Source organism: Sceloporus occidentalis, unplaced genomic scaffold, assembly GCF_023333645.1.
Source record: "Sceloporus occidentalis isolate IW3139 unplaced genomic scaffold, rSceOcc1.0.p SCAF_11, whole genome shotgun sequence".
Taxonomy (NCBI): domain Eukaryota; kingdom Metazoa; phylum Chordata; class Lepidosauria; order Squamata; family Phrynosomatidae; genus Sceloporus; species Sceloporus occidentalis.
Window position 1 is genome coordinate 9450983 of NW_028316991.1, and position 19573 is coordinate 9470555.

General features: G+C 40.8%; 1 protein-coding gene across 1 annotated transcript; it reads left to right on the forward strand.

Moving 5' to 3' along the window:
• Positions 1-3431: 3431 nt before the first annotated feature.
• On the forward strand, positions 3432-16125 carry LOC149305531 (oxidative stress-induced growth inhibitor 2-like). Its single transcript, XM_089477555.1, has 5 exons — positions 3432-3498; positions 6338-6474; positions 6915-7106; positions 13420-13511; positions 15105-16125. Exons 1-5 carry the CDS (start codon positions 3432-3434, stop codon positions 16123-16125), a joined length of 1509 nt encoding a protein of 502 aa, XP_089333681.1.
• Positions 16126-19573: the final 3448 nt, after the last annotated feature.

The following is a 19573-nucleotide window of genomic DNA, read 5'->3' on the forward strand; positions in this document are numbered from 1 at the left end:
GAGAATTCTCAATCTCCTCCCCGCGATCTCCCTGCACAATCACACTGTGATCTCTATGCAAGTCCCCCTGATGACCATCCGGGTGACATCACCCGTGACGCGACCTGGAGGGGAATGCCTGAAAAATTTAACAGTTTTCCGGCTTTCATGCCAGAATGCTGGCTTCTGCTGTTAGGGGGGCAGCCTGATCTCCCTTGCAGCGGAACTGTCCCTGCCGCTGCAAGAAGGGCAGGACGTACCGGTACGTCCATAGGGGACTGAAGGTGTTAAGAGAATAATACGAGGACATGTGAAGGTTTAAGATGCCATCCCCCTCAGTTTTTGACCAGTTAAACTAACTTAGCTTGACTGCACCCCGTATTCTACTGTTCATGATGCTAGGTGGAGTTGGGTACATGAGTCTTCTGTGTCTCAGGGTCTGGATTTGGTCCATTCTGAGCTGAGTTGAGCGGTTCCTCTGGCCACTTCGTAAGACAATTGCCATTCATGTCAACAAGGCTTCATCTCAGTACAGCTGGGCTATCAGACCCGTGAGTTGTTGAATTTACTACTCCATGGCATGGTAGACGGTACAAAGCTCGTATGGTCCAACTCAACAAATACTTGTAATTGAGGCCATTGGTCATTAATAACAACAAGACGCAAAAACCACATCAATGTACGTTTTCTAAACTAAGTTCCAAGTAGAGTGGAATGGCACAGGTGGATTTCTCCTGCCAGGAGGGCTGAGCTGGTGATACATAATGCAGGTCATGTGAGTAGATTTCTTAAGTCGTGCCTCTGATTTAACCATTCATTATTCAGGGCAAAGGGAAACTCAAAGGTTGGCCCTTCGTAACTGCCAAAATAATGTATTGGAATATAAATTGGTAAGAGTCTGATATCTGCAACTTGTATCATCCTCATCCAAATCACTTGTTCCACCTACTGGGATATTATCGCACATTAAACACAATATATAGGCATATATATGCAGGTGAACTTTTGTTCTGATTAATTAATAAATTAACCTTTCGCATCTGTTTTTTTTCTTTTTTCTTTTTATGCTTACTACCTTATGCATAGTATGCAAAAGAGTTATTGAATTGGTTCAGTGAGACTGCTTTGTGTAGCAAGATGCAAATTAAGTAAGTGTGTGTGTGTGTGTGTGTGTATAATATATATATTTTATCCTTGGATGTAATGCAAGAAACTAAATTTAATGTATGGCGAATGTCAACACAGAGACTTGTTCTAAAATCTAATCTACAGATAAAAAGCAGTATGAAAATGGGTCACCCTAAAGAAGAACATGTACCCCATCGTAGCATGTTGGTAAAACTCTATATCTAGAAAGCCTGTGAGTAAATAGTGATGATGTAGTGCCTCGTAGTGCTCAGTAACTTGCTGCATACATGGGGGTCGATTTAATAATTTAATTTTTTTATTTTTAACTCCACAAATAGGAATCCTAACTTTTAGCGCAACAAAAGTCTACTCTTAATGCTACAATCCATTTAAAAGGAACCCGAAATGTATATTTATAGGACAGGGTTTTCATTTTAAACAAAGGGACTAGTAAATGAGTTTAACGAAACAACACAGTTTTGTTTTGAAGCTTTATACTTTAAAGTAACCCTAGCAAAGTATTCTGGGAAAAAAAATGCCTAAATCCTTGGCTGCCTCCTAGTTTAAAGAACACACAACCTTTATATCCCTCGCTGCCTAAATTGTCAAACACGCAAATGGCACGACCTGAAAGCCTCGATTTAGGGCTGAAAACGAGCAACGCTCCTTACGCTTTTATTTTAGATCTGCAATTTCTTATTAAAATATACTACCAAAGCATTTATAATCTTCGCTTCATTATCGGTTAATAATTAACATATATTATGTGTTTTTTGTTTTATTTTATAGATAGAATCTATGTTTAAGTTAATACACTTTGGGTCTATTCACAAACGTATCTTGGAGTTCCCCCAGGTTCCTTGGCAGCGTAGTGTTTGGGAATAGATCTGTATTCTGTTTTTGGACTCATAAAATGTCTTTAAACATGCGTAAAAGCACTAAAATCACTGTTTCTAGGGCAACAACCTATTAGTGACAATTGTTCCAAATAAAAAGAATGAGATACAAGTTTACAAGATTAATGAATTCTGGGATGGGTTTTGGTGATGTTTCTAATAACGCATATTGCTACAAAAAAGGTTCAATTATGCGAATTAGATGGACCCTTTTTAAGGCACTTATTTTGATACCTGTGTTGCACCCTAATCCGTGCATTCTTAAAGAAAAAAAATAGTTTTTACATATTTCTGTCAATAGTATATTGCTTATTCATGATCAGAGTACTGACAAGGAATTAAATCGGCGGTGTTCCTTTATGAAAAATCTAAATATGCTATGCCAAATTTTTGGTAAATGTTCTGCTGTGTGGGGAACAAACAAAATGTAAAACCGATGTAAAATTGTATTATTGTGTTCTCCTCCTTGATTAATTTTCCATTTGCCACAGGGATGTAACGGCTTCTGGTTGTTGCATTAGGGTTTCCTCTTCATCTGCAATTTCCATGTGCCACCGTTCATTCTCTAATACATTTATTTATGTATCAAGAGCCCATAAATTCTACATTTAATCGATTATTAATATAATTATTTTTATTATAAATCAAACCTACTGTCCCAATAATACATATATTTCTGGTGACAGGTGAAGGCTTTTAAATTAGATTTGCATATTTAAACTGCATTTAGGTACAGATTCCACTGGTCTACTACTTTGTGCCTAAATATTTCACTAAAACATGGGTGGATTCCTCAAATTAAGTTCAACATTCACTATGCATAAGGAAAGGCTTTTCTCGGGTTCCTCCTTCTGTGGACTGAAAGCAGGAAGCATACTTAAGTACACTTCCTGCACATGCTCTGTAGCAATGGGCGTAGCTGCAGCCAAATACATGTGTGCTAGTTAACTATGAATGTCCAACAACGTGACATGCGATTGGCTGAATTATGAGCTGAGCTCCTATTGACTTAAGTGAGAATGGCACAGAGCATCAGAGCATGTGCGCTAACCGATGAATGTGTGTTCTGGGTTACATGCACTAAAATAAATATATAGTATAAAAAGTTTTAAAAAAAAACAACTTTTTATACTATATATTTTTAAAAAAAAATTTTGGGGGGGGATTCAACAACAAAATGTCAATTGCTTGTTTTTTCTCTGCGATGCTACTGTAGGATATGATTTTGATTCCTTTTCATATTGTAGTATTTACATACATGCCGATATGTATAGTTGTAAAAAGTCTATTATATGTGTGGTATTTTTTTCTGTCTGGGAAATGTCTTTGAGATTGAAAGCTTTTCTTTTTCTGCAGACGTGGCCCTGGAACAGAAGAACAGTGATTTATTGGACCAGCATTTCTGCAATAATATTGCAGCCTGAAAGTATGCCTTTAGCGGAAGAGACGGTTCTCCCGAGAGACCCACCTCTGACGCTTCCCGTGGTTATTATAGGTGAGAGTCTTGTATACGCTCTTATTTTTTAACGTTTTTGTTCCATGTGTTGATTAGATACTTGCTGAACGGAGATCATCCTAAAACAATCAAAGGGTGCGCTCCCACTGTTAATAAAATGCAACCTGTTACTATACTGCAAGGGTTAAAGAAAACTAGTGGACCACAAGAATACAATGTGTGCTGCCAAGTATGCAGTCTGAGAACCTCCAAATTCCTGTCTTTTTTGCAACAATTGTTCTAAATATCCATGCAAACCTTGTTTATAACGACTCGGCACCTCATAATACTAAGCATCTCAAGCTGAACATGTCGATTTTGGCAATTCATGATATTGCATATTTCTAAGGGTACATTAAACAATACCACTTTTGCTTTCGCTGCCAAGGTTAAAGGAATTTTAATTACTCATTTTCTCATTGTAAAATCTAGCTTCATGCTGGCCTGGAATGGCCATCTGGCACAACTAGGCTGGTGGACCAAATACTTGCCGATACTGGCACTCCAGGTCTGGCACTGGCTGCTGACGGGCTGCGCGAGCATCAAATTGTAATAATTGGCTGCATGTCACAGGCCACAAAATCATAGACCCGCTTAGACATTTCCTAATCTGGCCCTGGCTTCATGTACTTCTTTTATTTATTGTGTACGCGTTCAAAAATGACTTTTTTCGTGTGTGTGTTTGTGTGTATGTGTGTTCTTTACTGCAGGACAATGAGCAGGGTAAATGGGCTGAATGATTGGTTCTTATCTGCCATTACACCTAATCACCTGTGTCTTCCATCATTAAACCACGGGAAACAATGTGGTGCCTATAATTATGCCCCTTATCCTTCTATGACCCCATTAAATGAGTTGGACCGTGATATTACTTGAACGTCCTCATTTTGTAACAAAACAAAAATGATCCATTTTTATTTCTTTACCTATGATTAGCTGGGTTCTGTTGATCCAATAACTACTGCCTCATAGCAGTGGATATTAAAACGTTGCGTAAGTAGACTTAAAACAAGCAGAGGTCTGGTCAGCTAATAACTTGTAATGTGTGGAAAATTACTTTGGCATGGTATCCAAAGTAAAGATGACTTTTTCCTCAAACTGAAGATTGCTGAAAGCCAGGCTTGGCGAGTTTTATATAGACTTTAGGAACCACACATGCAAGGACCTCGCGGATTTATTTTTCAAAATTTAAATGCCGGTACATATGATTTATTACAATCTGACTGACTTATGACATGTTGGTTATCAGCAGTAAGTGTTGTCGGATACAGAGACAAGAGAAATTGCGTTCAGCGTCACTGGGCTGAGAGACTGTGAGCCGTGGTGTATTTTTGTAAACCTATACTAATGTGTGTGTGTGTGTGTGTGTGTGTGTGTGTGTATATGTGTATATATATAATGTGTGTGTGTGTGTGTGTGTATATACAAGCATGACTTTAAAAAAGAAAAAAAAACTATACCGTAATTAACCATTGGTGTTGGGGATTCATTAAACAGTTTTTCATTTTCCCAAAATAGCTCCTTATTTTTAAACCAAGAAATAGTAGAAGCTGTAGTTGGTTGTGATTTAGTTAATGTTGCTGAAGGTTCCCCTTTACAGCTTAACCACAAAAACAACACAGATGTTTTAAGAAGCTTTTTCTGTTGCCGTGGAAATGACAAATTTCTATCTGGTGACTGGATTTTGTTGTAGGGATAGGCACAGACATGCTTTATGTTGGACATTTTCAAAACCAAGTGGATCAGTGGAGGACACCATACTTTTTGTTCATTTAAAGTATATTTAATAGTTTCCTTTGGTTAAAAATATATTAAATAGCCAAAAAGCTAAGCATTTTGCAAATCATGATTTAAAAACCTTTTGAAAATTCCAAAAAAGAACTTGTGCCAACACAACCCAGCCCGCATACACTCACACTAACAAGCAGCAATGCACACTACCGTAGCCAGACACACAGACACTCGCACTAACACATACCGACCAAGACAATGACGGCACAACCAGACACACACTAACATACGCAGATACAGTAACCACACTAACATACCCATGCGCACAAAACTCGCTTACCATTGAAAGGGTTCTTCAAATCATTCAACTTTTTTCTTATTATTGGAAATACATGAAAACAACGGGAAGGGAAAAAAATATTTTCCAGTTTTTTAGAAAACGGTTTTAATGCAGATGCGCCATAGCCGGCCATGTCTCCTGACCAGCAGTTTTACAGGAATTTTTAGTTAAAAAAACACTTGTGTGCTGACGCCTGATTAGTGCATCTGTCTATGGAATGGGGTGTATAGGAAAGTAGTATGAGGAAGTTGGGTAGATAGAAGCAGACGGCCTCTTAATCTTATGTTTAAACCACAAAGTTGCATTATGTGTGTGACATTTTGCTGACTCGAAGATGTTCTTTAGTAGCCACTGGTGAAAGCTTTAGTCCTCATGATGGGGGAGAACACGGCATTGGAGAAGTGTCCTGTTGTGCAGAAAACCAGTGTTCTGTGCAAGTGATTGCAATCTTGTAATTGTATGATGTTCAAAAGTGTGCTGGAGTGGTAAACACTTTAACTTTCCAACTTGCCATTATGTGTTTCCGAGAAGCAGGTTTGAGCCAATTCGTAATTCCAAATACCAGCAGTTTCAGAAGGTTTCTCTTGTTGAAGGATGTCTGTCTGCATTCCTTGGGTGCGGTGTTTATTTTTTTTTGGGGGGGGGGGGTTCCCTCCCTTGCTTATAATGAAAAGGGTTTACGTTTCATATTAAATGTTAAATATTTGTCGTATAAGAGCATGACTTCTGACTTCTACTAATATGTATTCTCATGATTGCTTTGTCCAGGAAATGGTCCTTCTGGCATCTGTTTGTCATACATGCTGTCTGGATTCAGGCCGTATTTGTCTCCAGACGCTGTGCATCCGAATCCAATTCTTCAAAGCAAATTAGAGGAAGCGAGGCACCTGTCTATCCCTGAGCAGGTAGGTACATAATTGCTGCCGGCCATAATTCTGCAAATTATCACAGACAAAACGGAACTTGCTTAGAAGCACTATGGCCAAATGGTATTTTTTTGTTATTACTCTTTTAAAGTTGGTCTTATTCTATTTTAGAACATTTCTAGGGCACATGTATCCATTTAAATTTATTGGCCATTGCTTTGGGAGTATTTAAAGTTGATTGTCTAGAAATGTATGTTGAAATGTTTCGTCATGTTGATTTCCCGTGTGCGTGGGTTTTTTTTTATGTGTAATCACGTTCTTAATTTCTTGAACTAAGCTCTGTTGCAGCAGGTGAATCTTACATATTGTTTCTGAAAACTACACAATGTAATGTTCATGATATTACAAATGTCCTATCATTCAGAATCTTTTTTTTTTTTTTTTTTTATTATTTGTTTTGCAATTGTTTTTTATAATAGGATTTAGAATACTTGTCTGAAGGTCTTGAAGGTCGCTCGGCCAATCCTGTGGCTGTTTTATTTGACACTCTTCTTCATCCGAATGCGGATTTTGGATACGATTACCCATCTGTTCTGCAGTGGAAACTAGAGCAGGAGCCCTATATTCCTCATATAGTGCTTGGCAAAGGGCCCCCTGGTGGTGCCTGGCATGTAAGTAACTTTTTACTCTATCGTGTTTTTGTTTGTTTGTTTGTTTTCCTGCCTATAGTGGCAGTACGTATGGGTTGTTCTTTCCCCTTAGGACAAGCTTCTGAAAGACCAATCAAAAAGTAAACTCCTCCCCTCTTACCCATAAAAGCCGGCAAACTGGAAGAGTCCCCAGTTCTTTCTTGTCCCTCGTAGGGTGAACAGCTTCGTGGATTCTTCTGATGGTGCGGCACACGGGTTGTTGCCGGAGGGGGGTGAGTGTTTGGCTGCGGTTTAAACTTCCCGGGTGGAAGTTCCGTGCTGCGCGCCTCGTAACTGGCTTACAGAGGCAGCGTTCACTCTATCCTTTTTGGCTCCGGAGAAGGAGCATGTGCAGCTGTGTGGAACGAACGCCCGGGTGGCTATTCGTTCCACGGTGATCCTGTAGCGCGATCTGAGGATGCGCAGGATGGTTCATTTTTTTTGATGCTTTGGCAGCCTATTTTAAGCTGTGGAAACCTGACTGACCACTAGAGTCCACATGGTTGTTTTGCATTGGTTTTAATTGGGTTTTAGCTAAATTTAACCCTTCGTCTCCAGAAACGGACAAACCTGCTCCTCCTGCTAAAATAGCTGCTTCTAAAGCTAGATATCTAGCCTGTGCAGAGTGTAATATGCCGCTCTTGGACGGCTACAGAAAAATGACTTCCCAATAGTGTGCTGCGGACATCTTGGCAAAAGACATGCACTCATTCTTATGCTGTTCCAAGATAATTTTTCCCAGACCTTTCAGCATTTAAAGATGCGGCTAAATCTCCTGCACCTGAGTCACCTGCAAAAGGCATTAAAGGCAGCATCGTCTGACCGTTCTTCGGGGGAATGCTCTCGCTCATTTTATGATTCGGAGAATGGATTTGGATTTCCACCTCGAGAAATTGACACGTTTATTAAAGAAGTTAACTGCGTTCTTCAGTTTCAACTGAGAGCAACTAAGAAGGGTCTCCCCTATTCCTCCCAAATTAGTGGAGTTGATGCAGAGGGAGTCAATCAAGCTTTTATTTTTAAGCAATGGCAAGAGCTTCCAAAGGTAGAGGTGCAAGTTGCACAGTTATCTAAGTAAACCGCGCTTCCTATAGGTGAGATAGCGGGACTCAGAGACGCTATGGATGAGAGAGCCGAAACAGACGTTAGGAGATTGTTTCAGGCAGCTGAGTTTCAGAAGTAAAGCAGCTTTAGCGGGAGCAGCTGTTATCAAGCCCTGTTGATATATGGAAGGCGGATACAGCCTCTAAAGCAGACTTATGCGACCTGCTGTTTGAACAAGGAAGGCCTTTGGAAGGCAAGAGAGCAGGGGTCGCCTGCTACACTTTCAGAAAGCATGGTTTTAGTCTACAAAAAACACATGAATATTGGAGTGGTATAGACAAATAGTTTTTGTAGTATACAAGATCAGGGTTTTTCACTCTTCCTCGCGATCACTTCCTGTGTTCCTCTTATCTTACAAAAAGTAAGAACAAAGTTTTGTCGGCAGCAGTGTTGAAGTTGTTAGTGAAGGAACAAGTGCCCTCGGAACATCACTGGAGAGGAGTGTATTGTCTAATTTTTTTTTCGATTTAAAGACCATCTGTCATCGTTGTATCGCTTATCAACATTTCAGAATGGAAGCCATTATATCCGTTTCCAACATCATCCGAGAAGGAGATTTCACGGTCGCTATACACTTAAAAGATGCGTATCTACACGTCCCTATGGCAGTTAGCAGTTAGTTCCAGGAAGTTCCTGAGATTTGCTATAAGAACAAAGAATGGCCTGAAGCATTTTCATCTCAAATCTATTCTTTTCGGTTTGGCTACCGTTCCTCTAGTCTTCACAAAGCTTCTCTGTCCCCTGGTGGCGCAGTTGAGACGGTTTAGCCATCGTCCCGTATGTCAACGACTGGCTTCTCAAGGCATCCTGTCCAAGTCAACTAAATCACCAACTGAAGACTTCAATAGCCTTTTTAGAACACGGATGGATCATAAACATAGTAAAATCTAATCTTACTCCATCCAGGAGAATCAATTTCCTAGGTTGCATTGTGGACTCTGTACTTTTTGCACCTTTCTTCTCAGAAGATCACGCGGCTCAAACCATCTGCAACGATATCCGATTTGTATAATCAGGAAAGCAATGAGTCTCCTTGGTTTTTAACCGCTAACATCCCAGCAGTAAGATGGGCCCTGTCAAGAATGAGGCCACTTCAGTGGCAGATCCTTTCCAGCTGGTCCAGGTCTCAAGAGGAGTTAGATTCTAAGATCCAGGTGTCAAGAGTGGTTCTCCTACAGCTCAATTGATGGCTTTGTTTCAACCAGCAGACTGGTCCATTGTCGCAACGGACGCGCCAGATACAGGTTGGGGTGCTCACCTTTGGTTCCACAGAGCCCAAAGAAGATTGTCTCCAGAAGAGGCAAGCCAGTCATCCAACTAAAGGGAACTGAATGCAGTTTTTCTAGCCCTAAAGGTGTTCAAATCGTGGATTATGCTCCCCCACGTAAGCGTCAGTCAGACAATGCGACTGTAGTAGCTTACCTCAACAGACAAGGAGGCACAAGGGCTTGAAAGCTTCAATGTCTTTCTTCGGAGATTATTTTATTTTATTTTTTTGATATGGGGCCCATAATCATCTGAGATCTATCGGCATGTCATATCAGGGGGCCTTCAATACACTGGCAGACGACCTGAGCAGGGGAAGATATTCTCAGACAGAGTGGTCTCTGAGCCCAGTTATTTTTCGACGGGTTGGTCGTCAAGTTTGGGCGTACAGAAGTAGATCTTATGGCTACAAGACAAAACAGAAAACCCCTCTTTTTGCGTTTCTCTACAAATAGACTATACTCATTTTCTAGACGGACTAACAGCAAATCAACCTAGCCTATGTGTTTCCGCGGTAGCTCTGATCCCGCGTATCCAGAAGTTCAAGAAGGACAAAGCCAGGGTGCTTGCAATCCTTCCTTTCTGGCCAATCTGGGGCGGGTTCTCGGACCTGCTCCCGATGACGATTTGTTCTTGGGAACTTCCAGTATCTCCAGATCTACTGGGAAACCGCAATGTCCATATACACACCATCCAGATGTTTCGCTTAACGGCATGGATGCTGCAAGGCTAATTCTACAGGAGTAGGTATTCACGGTGCTATGGCCGGTCAGTGGTTAAATTAGAAAAGAATGGTGCCAGGATCAAGACTTCCATAGCTATCCTCCTTCTATTCCAGTCATCTTGCAGTTTCTCGAGAGGGGGTTCAATGCAGGTCTCCAGGTGGCTACCCTGAAGGGACAAGTGTCCTCACTCGGTCACTTCTTGCTTTGGTCTTGGCCTCGGATCCCTTTTTATTAGGCGTCTTTTTTTTTTTTTTTTTTTTTTTTTTTTTTTTGCAAGGCTATTATTCTGGCTCTATTGTCATCCAGTGAGTTCATTGTCTTTTATCAGGATGAAGTAGTTCTGCATCTCCGACCATTTTTCCTCCCTAAAGTCTTGTCGCGGACTAACATTAACCAGTCTTTAGTGTTACCCACCTTTTTTCCTAATCCTTCTTCTCCAGAAGAGATCATGTGGCGTTCTTTTAATGTTGAAAGAGCTCTTCATGTCTATTTTCAACGTATTGCAACAGTTTGTGCATCAGACCACCTGTTTCTTCAGTTTCGTGGGAAATCTGCGGGGCAGGAGGTGTCCAAATCTACTCTGGCTAGATGGTTTGATGATACTATTCGTTGAGCCTATGTATCCTGTAAAGTGGATAGCATTGTTTGTCGCTTTAAGGACACTGAGCCTGTGAAGGGTCAAAACATTTGCAATGTGTGTCAGACATGAGCAAAACAAGCATTTCCAACAGCATCAATTTATTGTGTATCGTAGTAAATTGCGTATCCCAATGCTCAGCGCAGAGCCGGCCTTAGGTGTTCTGGCGCCCTGTGCGGACTACTCCTCTGGCGCCCCCCCAACCCAAAAAAAGAAAGGCATAAAAACTTGTAACAAAACTTGTAACAAAACCCCAATCACTATATACTACGCCAAACATTGATGTGGTCTAGGCCTACCACTTAATTGTCTGGCTTAGTAGTAGGGATGCACCGAAACGAATTCTGGACTGAAACCGAAAGTGCAGCATTTACCTGGCCAAAACCGAATATGACCCCCCCCCACATCATAAAAAAATCTAACACTTTTATTTAAAGTAAGTAACACACCAAAATAGGAGAAAACAATTAAATAATATTATATATATATATAAGTCCAAAAATAGTTACCGGCACTCCAGGGACTTTCCAAATAACCACACAAACAACTTCGGTTTTCAAGTCTATATATATGATTAACAGCAATCACATTCCTATCATGCCCAGGCATACCCAGATTCCAGGATTTACTCGCAGACTTGGCATGATAGGAGTATGATTGCCCTATCTACCCCTTCTCACTCTCTTCTGCCGTATCTACCCCTTCTCACTCCCTTCTCCCTATCTACCCCCTTTCCCCTGTCTCACTCCCTTCTCCCTATATACGCCCTCCTAACTATCTACCCTTTCCCTCTTTGAAGTTCACTTACCTTTCAGGAGTCCTGCGGTGGGGGTGCAAGGCCTCTGCCTCCCAGCTCTGCCACTGTATGGAACAGTATAGAATGATGGGCGTTATGATGTACTTTTAGAGCATAATTAGATCATGAAAAAGACATTGGAAATGGTACAGCATAACACCCATCACTCTCACACACTTACCAATCCACACGCATACCAATCCACACGCATACCAATCCACACGTATACACTAATCCACACATATATACCAATCCATATATACCAATCCACACGTATACCAATCCACACGTATACCAATCCACACATATATACTAATCCACACATATATACCAATCCACACATATATACCAATCCACACATATATACCAATCCACACATATATACCAATCCACACATATACACTAATCCACACACATACCAATCCACACACATACCAATCCACACATATACCAATCCACTCTCACTGAATGCTTTCCTACCTTTCCTCTTTTCTCCTTACAGCTCCTTTTCCTCCTCTTCGTTCTTCTTCTTCAGTTCTTCTGTCTTCTTCCGGTTCAGAGGGCACGGACAGCGGTGGGCGCGGCTTCAGTGTTGTGCGCCGGGATCTGACAACAAACCCCGGCGCACAGCAGCTGTTGCCGCGCGGATCACAAGGGAGCGGTATCGGAGGTCTTTAACAGACCTCCGGCTCCCTTGAGTGATGTTAAGCCGGGTTCAAGGGAGATCCTTGAACCGGCTTAAAATCACTCAAGGGAGCCGGAGGTCTGTTAAAGACCTCCGATACCGCTCCCTTGCGAGCCTGCTCCTCCAGCGGCGGATGTTACTGTCCGTCTCTGGAGGGGTGCCGGGTGCCGCTCGCCCCCCGCTAGGTACGCTGCTGGCGGCAGCGGTACGCTACGGTGGCGGCGGCGCCCCCTGGAGTGTGGCGCCCTGTGCGGTCGCACAGGTCGCACACCCCAAAGGCCGGCCCTGGCTCAGCGACACCCAAATGATCATTGTGTAGTAATGTATATGAATTGTGTATTTTTTTTACATTGTATAACACAATCTGTATCCTGTAAAGTGTACGTATCGACTCATATTAATGTGCACTCTACTAGAGCTATGTCCGATTCCTGGGCAGCTAACGCCTTAGCTTCCCCAGAAGAAATTTGCAAAGCGGCAACCTGGTCTTCATGGAATACTTAGGTCTAGCCTATAATGGCTAACATTTCTGCAGCTTGGGAAGCTGCCTTTGGCCTTCATGTTCTTCAAGCGGTCAATGCATCTATCCCACCCATGTAAGGGATCTTTTTATATCCCATACGTACTGCCACTATACGCAGGAAAAAACAATAATTTCTTACCGTAAATTTTCTTTTTCCTAGTATAGTGGCAGTACGTAGTTCCCTCCCTTATACGTTGGAGCAAGTAGTATTTCTTGTTATTACTGAGGACTCTTCCAGTTTGCCGGCTTTTATGGGTAGGAGGGGAGGAGTTTACTTTTTGATTGGTCTTTCAAAAGCTTGTCCTAAGGGGAAAGAACAACCCATACGTACTGCCACTATACTAGGAAAAAGAAAATTTACGGTAAGAAATTATTGTTTTTTGTACAGAATGCCTTATTCAAGTTTGTACGGAATGATTTTACATTAAGCATCTATCTTACATTAAGAAGCATCTTCTCAAGTTCTAAAATGACCTACTGTCTACTAACCTCTGCACTAAAATATTTTCTCGGGTCTATCGCTGCTATTTTACTTCGAATATTTTTGTTTTTCTTACAGGATATGGAAGGGTCCATGTTGACGCTAAGTTTAGGAGACTGGATGGAATTACCTGGACTTAAGTTTAAAGAATGGGCCTTGGGTAAACGACGGTAATACTTTCCTTATTATAATAGTATCGATTTCATGTTCACACACAATCATTTGCTGGATATAATGTAGCATCAGGATCATAAACCCAGTGTTCCTTCCTTCCTTCCCCATGAGATATAGTGATGGTAGAACAACTAGAATTGTGGCTTATAGTGAGAGCGTATCTTCTGCATATGAATTATAGAAATCATCATTAATCTTAAATTTGAAGTGACTCTTTTCTCTATCTGGCACTAGCTGATTATACAGACAGAAAGTGTTCTATGGTTACAGGTGCTAGAAATTTCAGCTCCAAACTATAGTGGGGGGGCTAATATTTCAACTTTGCCATCAATATGAAGTGCAAGCAAGTTTATCTTCACAGCTGTTCAAATGTTGGCAAATACTCAAGGTTCTTGTTCTTTTTGTGTCCTAATCACAATAGTTGGGTTTATTTTGTGGCTGGTAAGTTACTGTGAATGGCGGTATAATTAAAAACTGATTAATAAATTAGAACACGTTAAAATAGGAATGCTGCTACAAAGAAAAGTGTCACCCCCCCCCCCCCCAAATACTCATATACATTAGTTTATTCTTGGATATATATGTTCTATTAAAAAAATAGATCTTTGTTATGTGTGAATAAAATATGTATTATATTAATATTTTATATTTGCAGTAAAAGAAACACACAGCATTTAAGTCAAGTGAGGCATGCCAGGCTCCAGTCCCTTCCAGCAATAGTACCCTGTATTTGCTCGATTATAGGACAAGTTTGTTTTTTTCAGGGCAAATGCTCTGAAAAATAATCATCGTCTTATATTCAAGGTCGTCTTCTAATCAGACCTCAAATAGAGGTCTGACTAGAAGAATAAGATCCAGATCCCCCGCAGCGCTGCAGGGGACCTGAATCCTCCTCTCCGGCAGCCGGTGGAGGTCTGTGCGATGCGCGCAGACAACCTCCGCTGCTGCCAGCACCTCCTCTGGGGGCTTCTGTGACGGCGCGCCGGCATCGCATGACCTTCTGGTGCTCATTCATAGAAGTGCTGGCGGCGGCAGCAGCAGCAGCAAGGTTATCTACGCGCATTCCGGAGACCTTTACCGGCTGCCCCACTAGACTCCAAGGAATCTGCAGCACGGGGAGAAGTCTAGGCAAGCGCTGGAAAGTCGGGTGAGGATAAGAGTGGCATATAGGGGGTTAAAAGGAATATCAGGGAGGCAGAGTGGCATATAGGGGGTTAAAAGGAATATCAGGGAGGCAGGGGTGTATAAGGCATATCTGGGGGGCAGAGTGGTATATAGGTTGGTTAAAAGGCATAAAGGTGGGAAAAAGGGATAACAAACAAAAAAGGGAAAGATGACTGAGAGGATGCATGTCCATAGGTCACACAGCAATGATAAAATCACTATTTCATATCCACCAGTGGTCATAGAGGTTGTTCCTCGTCATTTAAGAGCTATATTGTAAGTGGTTAAACTGAATAAAAATCTGGGTTAAACAAATTGTCCTGTAGTCTCTGTGTTGGTGGGGACGATGGAGGCCACAGAAAGCACATGTAGGAGTAGATGGGGGTTTATATAAAATTATATATATTTTTTTCTTCTTTGTGCAGGACGGTAAAGAGCGACCGAGCCATGCCGGCAGAAGTAGCTTCGTATTACAAACATTACGTTAAAGTTATGGGTCTCCAAAGAAACTTCATTGATAACACATACATAACCTCGGTGGTAAGACCTTACAGAGAGCAAGTTAACAAAGAGACTGCCTGTGAGGAACCCCAGATCGACAAAGACACTACGGAGGAACCTTTCCCAAAGAAAAACTGGGAAATCCAAGGCTATCAGAGAGCAGCTGATGGCTCTCACCAACCTTTTTGCCTGTTTGCAGACACACTAGTCCTTGCTACCGGAACGTTCGATGCACCGGCTAGATTGGGGGTGACCGGGGAGGACCTGCCTCATGTTTCTCACAGTGTTGCTGAATTTGAAGCTGCTGTTAGCAAAGGAAAGTTAAGCGGGGCAGTAGATCCTGTTTTAATAGTAGGTGCTGGGCTTACAGCAGCCGATGCAGTTTTATGTGCTTACAGCAACAACATTCCGGTGATCCACGTTTTCCGCAGAAAAGTTAATGATTCTAATTTGATTTTTAAGCAGTTGCCACAGAAACTCTATCCGGAATACCACAAAGTCTATCATATGATGTGCACGCAGTCGCATACAACAGCCCCAAACTTGCATCCGTCTTACACAAGTTTTCCAGAGCACTGCGTACTTGCGTTCAAGCCCGATATGAAGTGCGTGTTACAGAGCACCGGAGGGTTGAAGAAAGTCTTAAAAATATCCATGGCTTTGATATTAATAGGTTCCCACCCAAACCTCTCATTCTTGAAAGAGCAAGGTCGCAGCCTGGGCCGTCACCATAACCAACCAATCACTTGCAAAGGCAATCCTGTGCAGGTTGATCAATACACTTATGAGTCTGTAAAAGAGCCTAATCTGTTTGCCCTGGGGCCACTAGTTGGTGATAATTTCATCAGGTTCTTGAAAGGTGGAGCACTTGCCATAACCCGATGTCTAGAGCTGAGACAAAAGAAAAGACATCATCTTGTTGAAAGTAACTGTGTATCTCTGTAGGGATACCAGATCTTTTTTTTTTTTTTTTTCTCTCATTTTTCATTCAAGGAAGAACATTACCTTATCTTATGTGATCTGTACTCCTGCAGGTTTCAAAAGTATGTGTTTTTTGGCACAGTGCAAATGTAAGCCTAAGAAAGCTGATGTTAGTGGGGTTCTTTTATTTTTTTGTTTATTGTAGAGAAGTCTTAAACGGGATGAAGTTTTTTGCAGTGAAAGCATAGTTTTCGTTTGCTTGTGAACCAGCATATTTGCTAAAATAGCAATGTTTGGGTTTCAAGTTTTATTTTTCTTTGTACATATTGACCATCTGAGGTTGGTCTCTGGGTTCTTGAGGTTGGCGCCATGCCAAGGCTCGGTTATTGACGTCAAAGCTTCTTTTTCACACACATTAGAGAAGGCATCTAATTTCATAACACTATTATATCATTCACAAGTCACATGATAGCAGTTTCATACTATTCCATTTTAGCATGTCTTTTTTTAATATATAACATTCTATATAAGAGTTTGTGCATAATGGTTTATGTATATATGGGTATTAATCAGTAAGTGCTCTTATAAAGCTATCCAAACAATGTGATACTTTTATAATGTTTCAAAACAAATCCAGCACTTAAATGTAACTTTTTTCTTTTTTAAACTTATATTTTTTTTTTCTTTAAATTATATAGCCAACAAAGCTGTATTCATCCAAACGTATTGCCTAAATGGGGACCTGCTGTGTGAACTGTAATATAACATATGAATATACCAGATCAGACTTTTGTTTTGTTTTGTTTTTAGGATATCTTTAATTCCAGAGAACTAAATGCATATTTGCTATAGATTGTGTAATATATTGTTTACGTGCCCATTGGCATGTTTACCATTGTTTCTGTAAATGTAAGGAATAGGTGTCATGTAAGCATACATAAGTACTGGGGGGGGGGCACTACAAGGATATTTAGTGTATCCCGGATTGCTTGCTCTGATAAAACTATATTGGCGAGAGCTGAATAGCTCTGTGATTCAGTAACATGCACTGTTTTTTCCTTTCCTACTACAGGCACTTTATTGACCTTGCTGTCATATGATGAAATGGACCATATTTTATCAAAGTAGAACTGCAGCATAAATATACCACTGCACCAGAATTGTGGCCTTGGTTCACATTGATTAAAAAAAACAACAAAAAAAACGGCCTCTGTATCTATTAAATCTGTTTCACTGGATGGCTAAAAGCATATGGGAACTTCATGGTGTGTTGGCACAGGGGTTCTATCTCTAAGGGTACCTAGGTGCAATTTTTCTTCAGTCTTCTTACACATTGCACACATATGCATTGGACAGGGCCAGTTCAGCCCTTCTTGCTGGAGCAATTTGCTAAAGATGGTCTTTCATAATAAATAGAAGATTAAGGGTCATTTTGTGTGCCCCTTTTCAAAGAGTAACTGTGCGGTGGGGTTTTGTGTCGAGATTGATACAAAATGCTGATCTTGAAATGAGTCGTAAAAAAAGCCCTGTAGAAGGTACCAAACCCAACTCTGTTAAAAGGCTCAAGTGAGCTTTTCCCCTCACTTTTATTCTATGGCCGATGCCACAAACGTACCTTCCCAAGTGTCTGCTTGCATGGGACAGTCCTGTTTTGTTTTTCTTCCCCAGGCACTGTTTTGCGAAGCTGCTTCGCTTTAGGAATCGGGCTGGTTGGGGCAATCCTCTGTTCCCTGACTGGCCCGGGGAGCTGTACGATCAAGCCGAGTACACCGAGATGGCTTTTGGGTCTTAATTTTACATGCATTTAAAAAAATATATACATTTATATAATCTTCTGGCCAGGTAGAGGCCATAAAGGAGAAGTGATTGTTATAAAACTTCCTTAAAAAGGTTATTTTTAGTGTTACAAGTCTTTTTTTTTTTTTTTTCTTCCTAAAGTGAAACATGCTTGGCCCCAGGTGTGCCTGTTTAATACAAAGTAATACTAAATGCTATTTTACATTCCATTATCAGCTGGGCGACACGTGGCACCTCGTAGACAGACGAGGCTTGTACAGCTTTGAGCGCTGGTTTTATTCACTTTAAGCTGCTACCTGAAAACCCTGTGTTTGTGGAATAGACGTGTTCCAGGTGTTTTAGGGCTTCAGACCGTCTGGTATGAGACTGCCTGAGCTGGGGACTACATCTGACAAACACCACTCCAGCATTTTAACCGTTAGTGCCAGTACTGTATTATATCAATACGTATCGCTTGTGAAAAGATATACTACACATTGGATTAATGTGAGACAAAAACTAAACCAGTCGTGGCTATGTACACTTTAGCAGACACTTAAACACAACCGGACAGGGTCCTGCACACTCGCACTTGTAGAACACTTTTGCATAAAGAATGAAAAATAGCACTTTAGTGTTAAACATCTTTTTGTAACTCCTTCATTCCCTGTATGTTAAATACCATAACTGTTTCTCCGCGGAATGGAATGCTGTGTAAATCCCTTTAAGTAGAATTTTAAGAAAAAAAATCTGAGATGCTGTTTGTGACAACTTGCTGCGCAAATAGAGGTTTCAGATGCAAATTTATATTATGCAATAAACATCCATATGAAGAATAAAGCGTAATGGTTTATATTCCACGTTGTATGATGCTGCTGTTCTCGACTCTACTATGATAATGTACAAACGGAAGCTTTTAACCGTCCCATGTGTCAGGGCACCAGGCAAATGCTGCCAAAGTTTAGAAAGTTCATTTATAGTTGATCTGTATTTTTCAGAGCTGACTTTAAAGCTGCCTCCCCATGGCAAGTTTAAATTGTGGCGTGACAGAAATAGTATCTCAAATACAGCGCAGCAATAAGAAAGGTTTTAGTTATGTTTATTTTGTTTTTTTATTTCTAATAAACAAAGATTGTCACAAGCTGTGCTACACTTTATTAGGCCACGTGGCTTTAATATGTTGGCACAGTGGAGTTAAAGGGGGTAAATCTATTTATAATCTCTATAAATCTTTTATAATTGTAGCTGAATCTTGTGTGCGCTGCATTTTCTATCTGTAATTGTTCTGGAGGTACTATTTCATTTAGTAATATGTATTCTTCTTTACATCGGGAGTTGGTGTCGGTAAACTGTCTGTGTTAAATGTCATTTTCTAGAGCTCTTTCGATATTGCCCGTAACAGTGGGAGATCACATGAAAAATGGGGGAAATTATCTGCAGAACAAATCCTACTTTATTCTGTAGATACTATTATGTCAGGTTGTTTATACAGAACTGAAAAACAGAGCAATTCAAGTTCCTCTCTGACTCAAAGGTGTGTTTTCATAGTTATTTTGCCACGTATAAATAACAAAAAAAAAAACAGCAGATTTTTTTTATTATATACATAAACACAGATCAATATAGTTTCTGTACACATCAGAACCTTTCCCTTCTGTTAAAGAACAAATAACACGACTTGACTCAGGAGAAGCTT

Excerpts from the sequence above, each read along its gene's own strand:
- LOC149305531 (XM_089477555.1), top strand. The coding sequence starts at position 3,432 with ATGCCTTTAGCGGAAGAGACGGTTCTCCCGAGAGACCCACCTCTGACG. Across the intron at positions 7,107-13,419 it reads CCCCTGGTGGTGCCTGGCAT|GATATGGAAGGGTCCATGTT; the intron begins GTAAGTAACTTT and ends TTTTTCTTACAG. Across the intron at positions 13,512-15,104 it reads TGGGCCTTGGGTAAACGACG|GACGGTAAAGAGCGACCGAG; the intron begins GTAATACTTTCC and ends TTCTTTGTGCAG.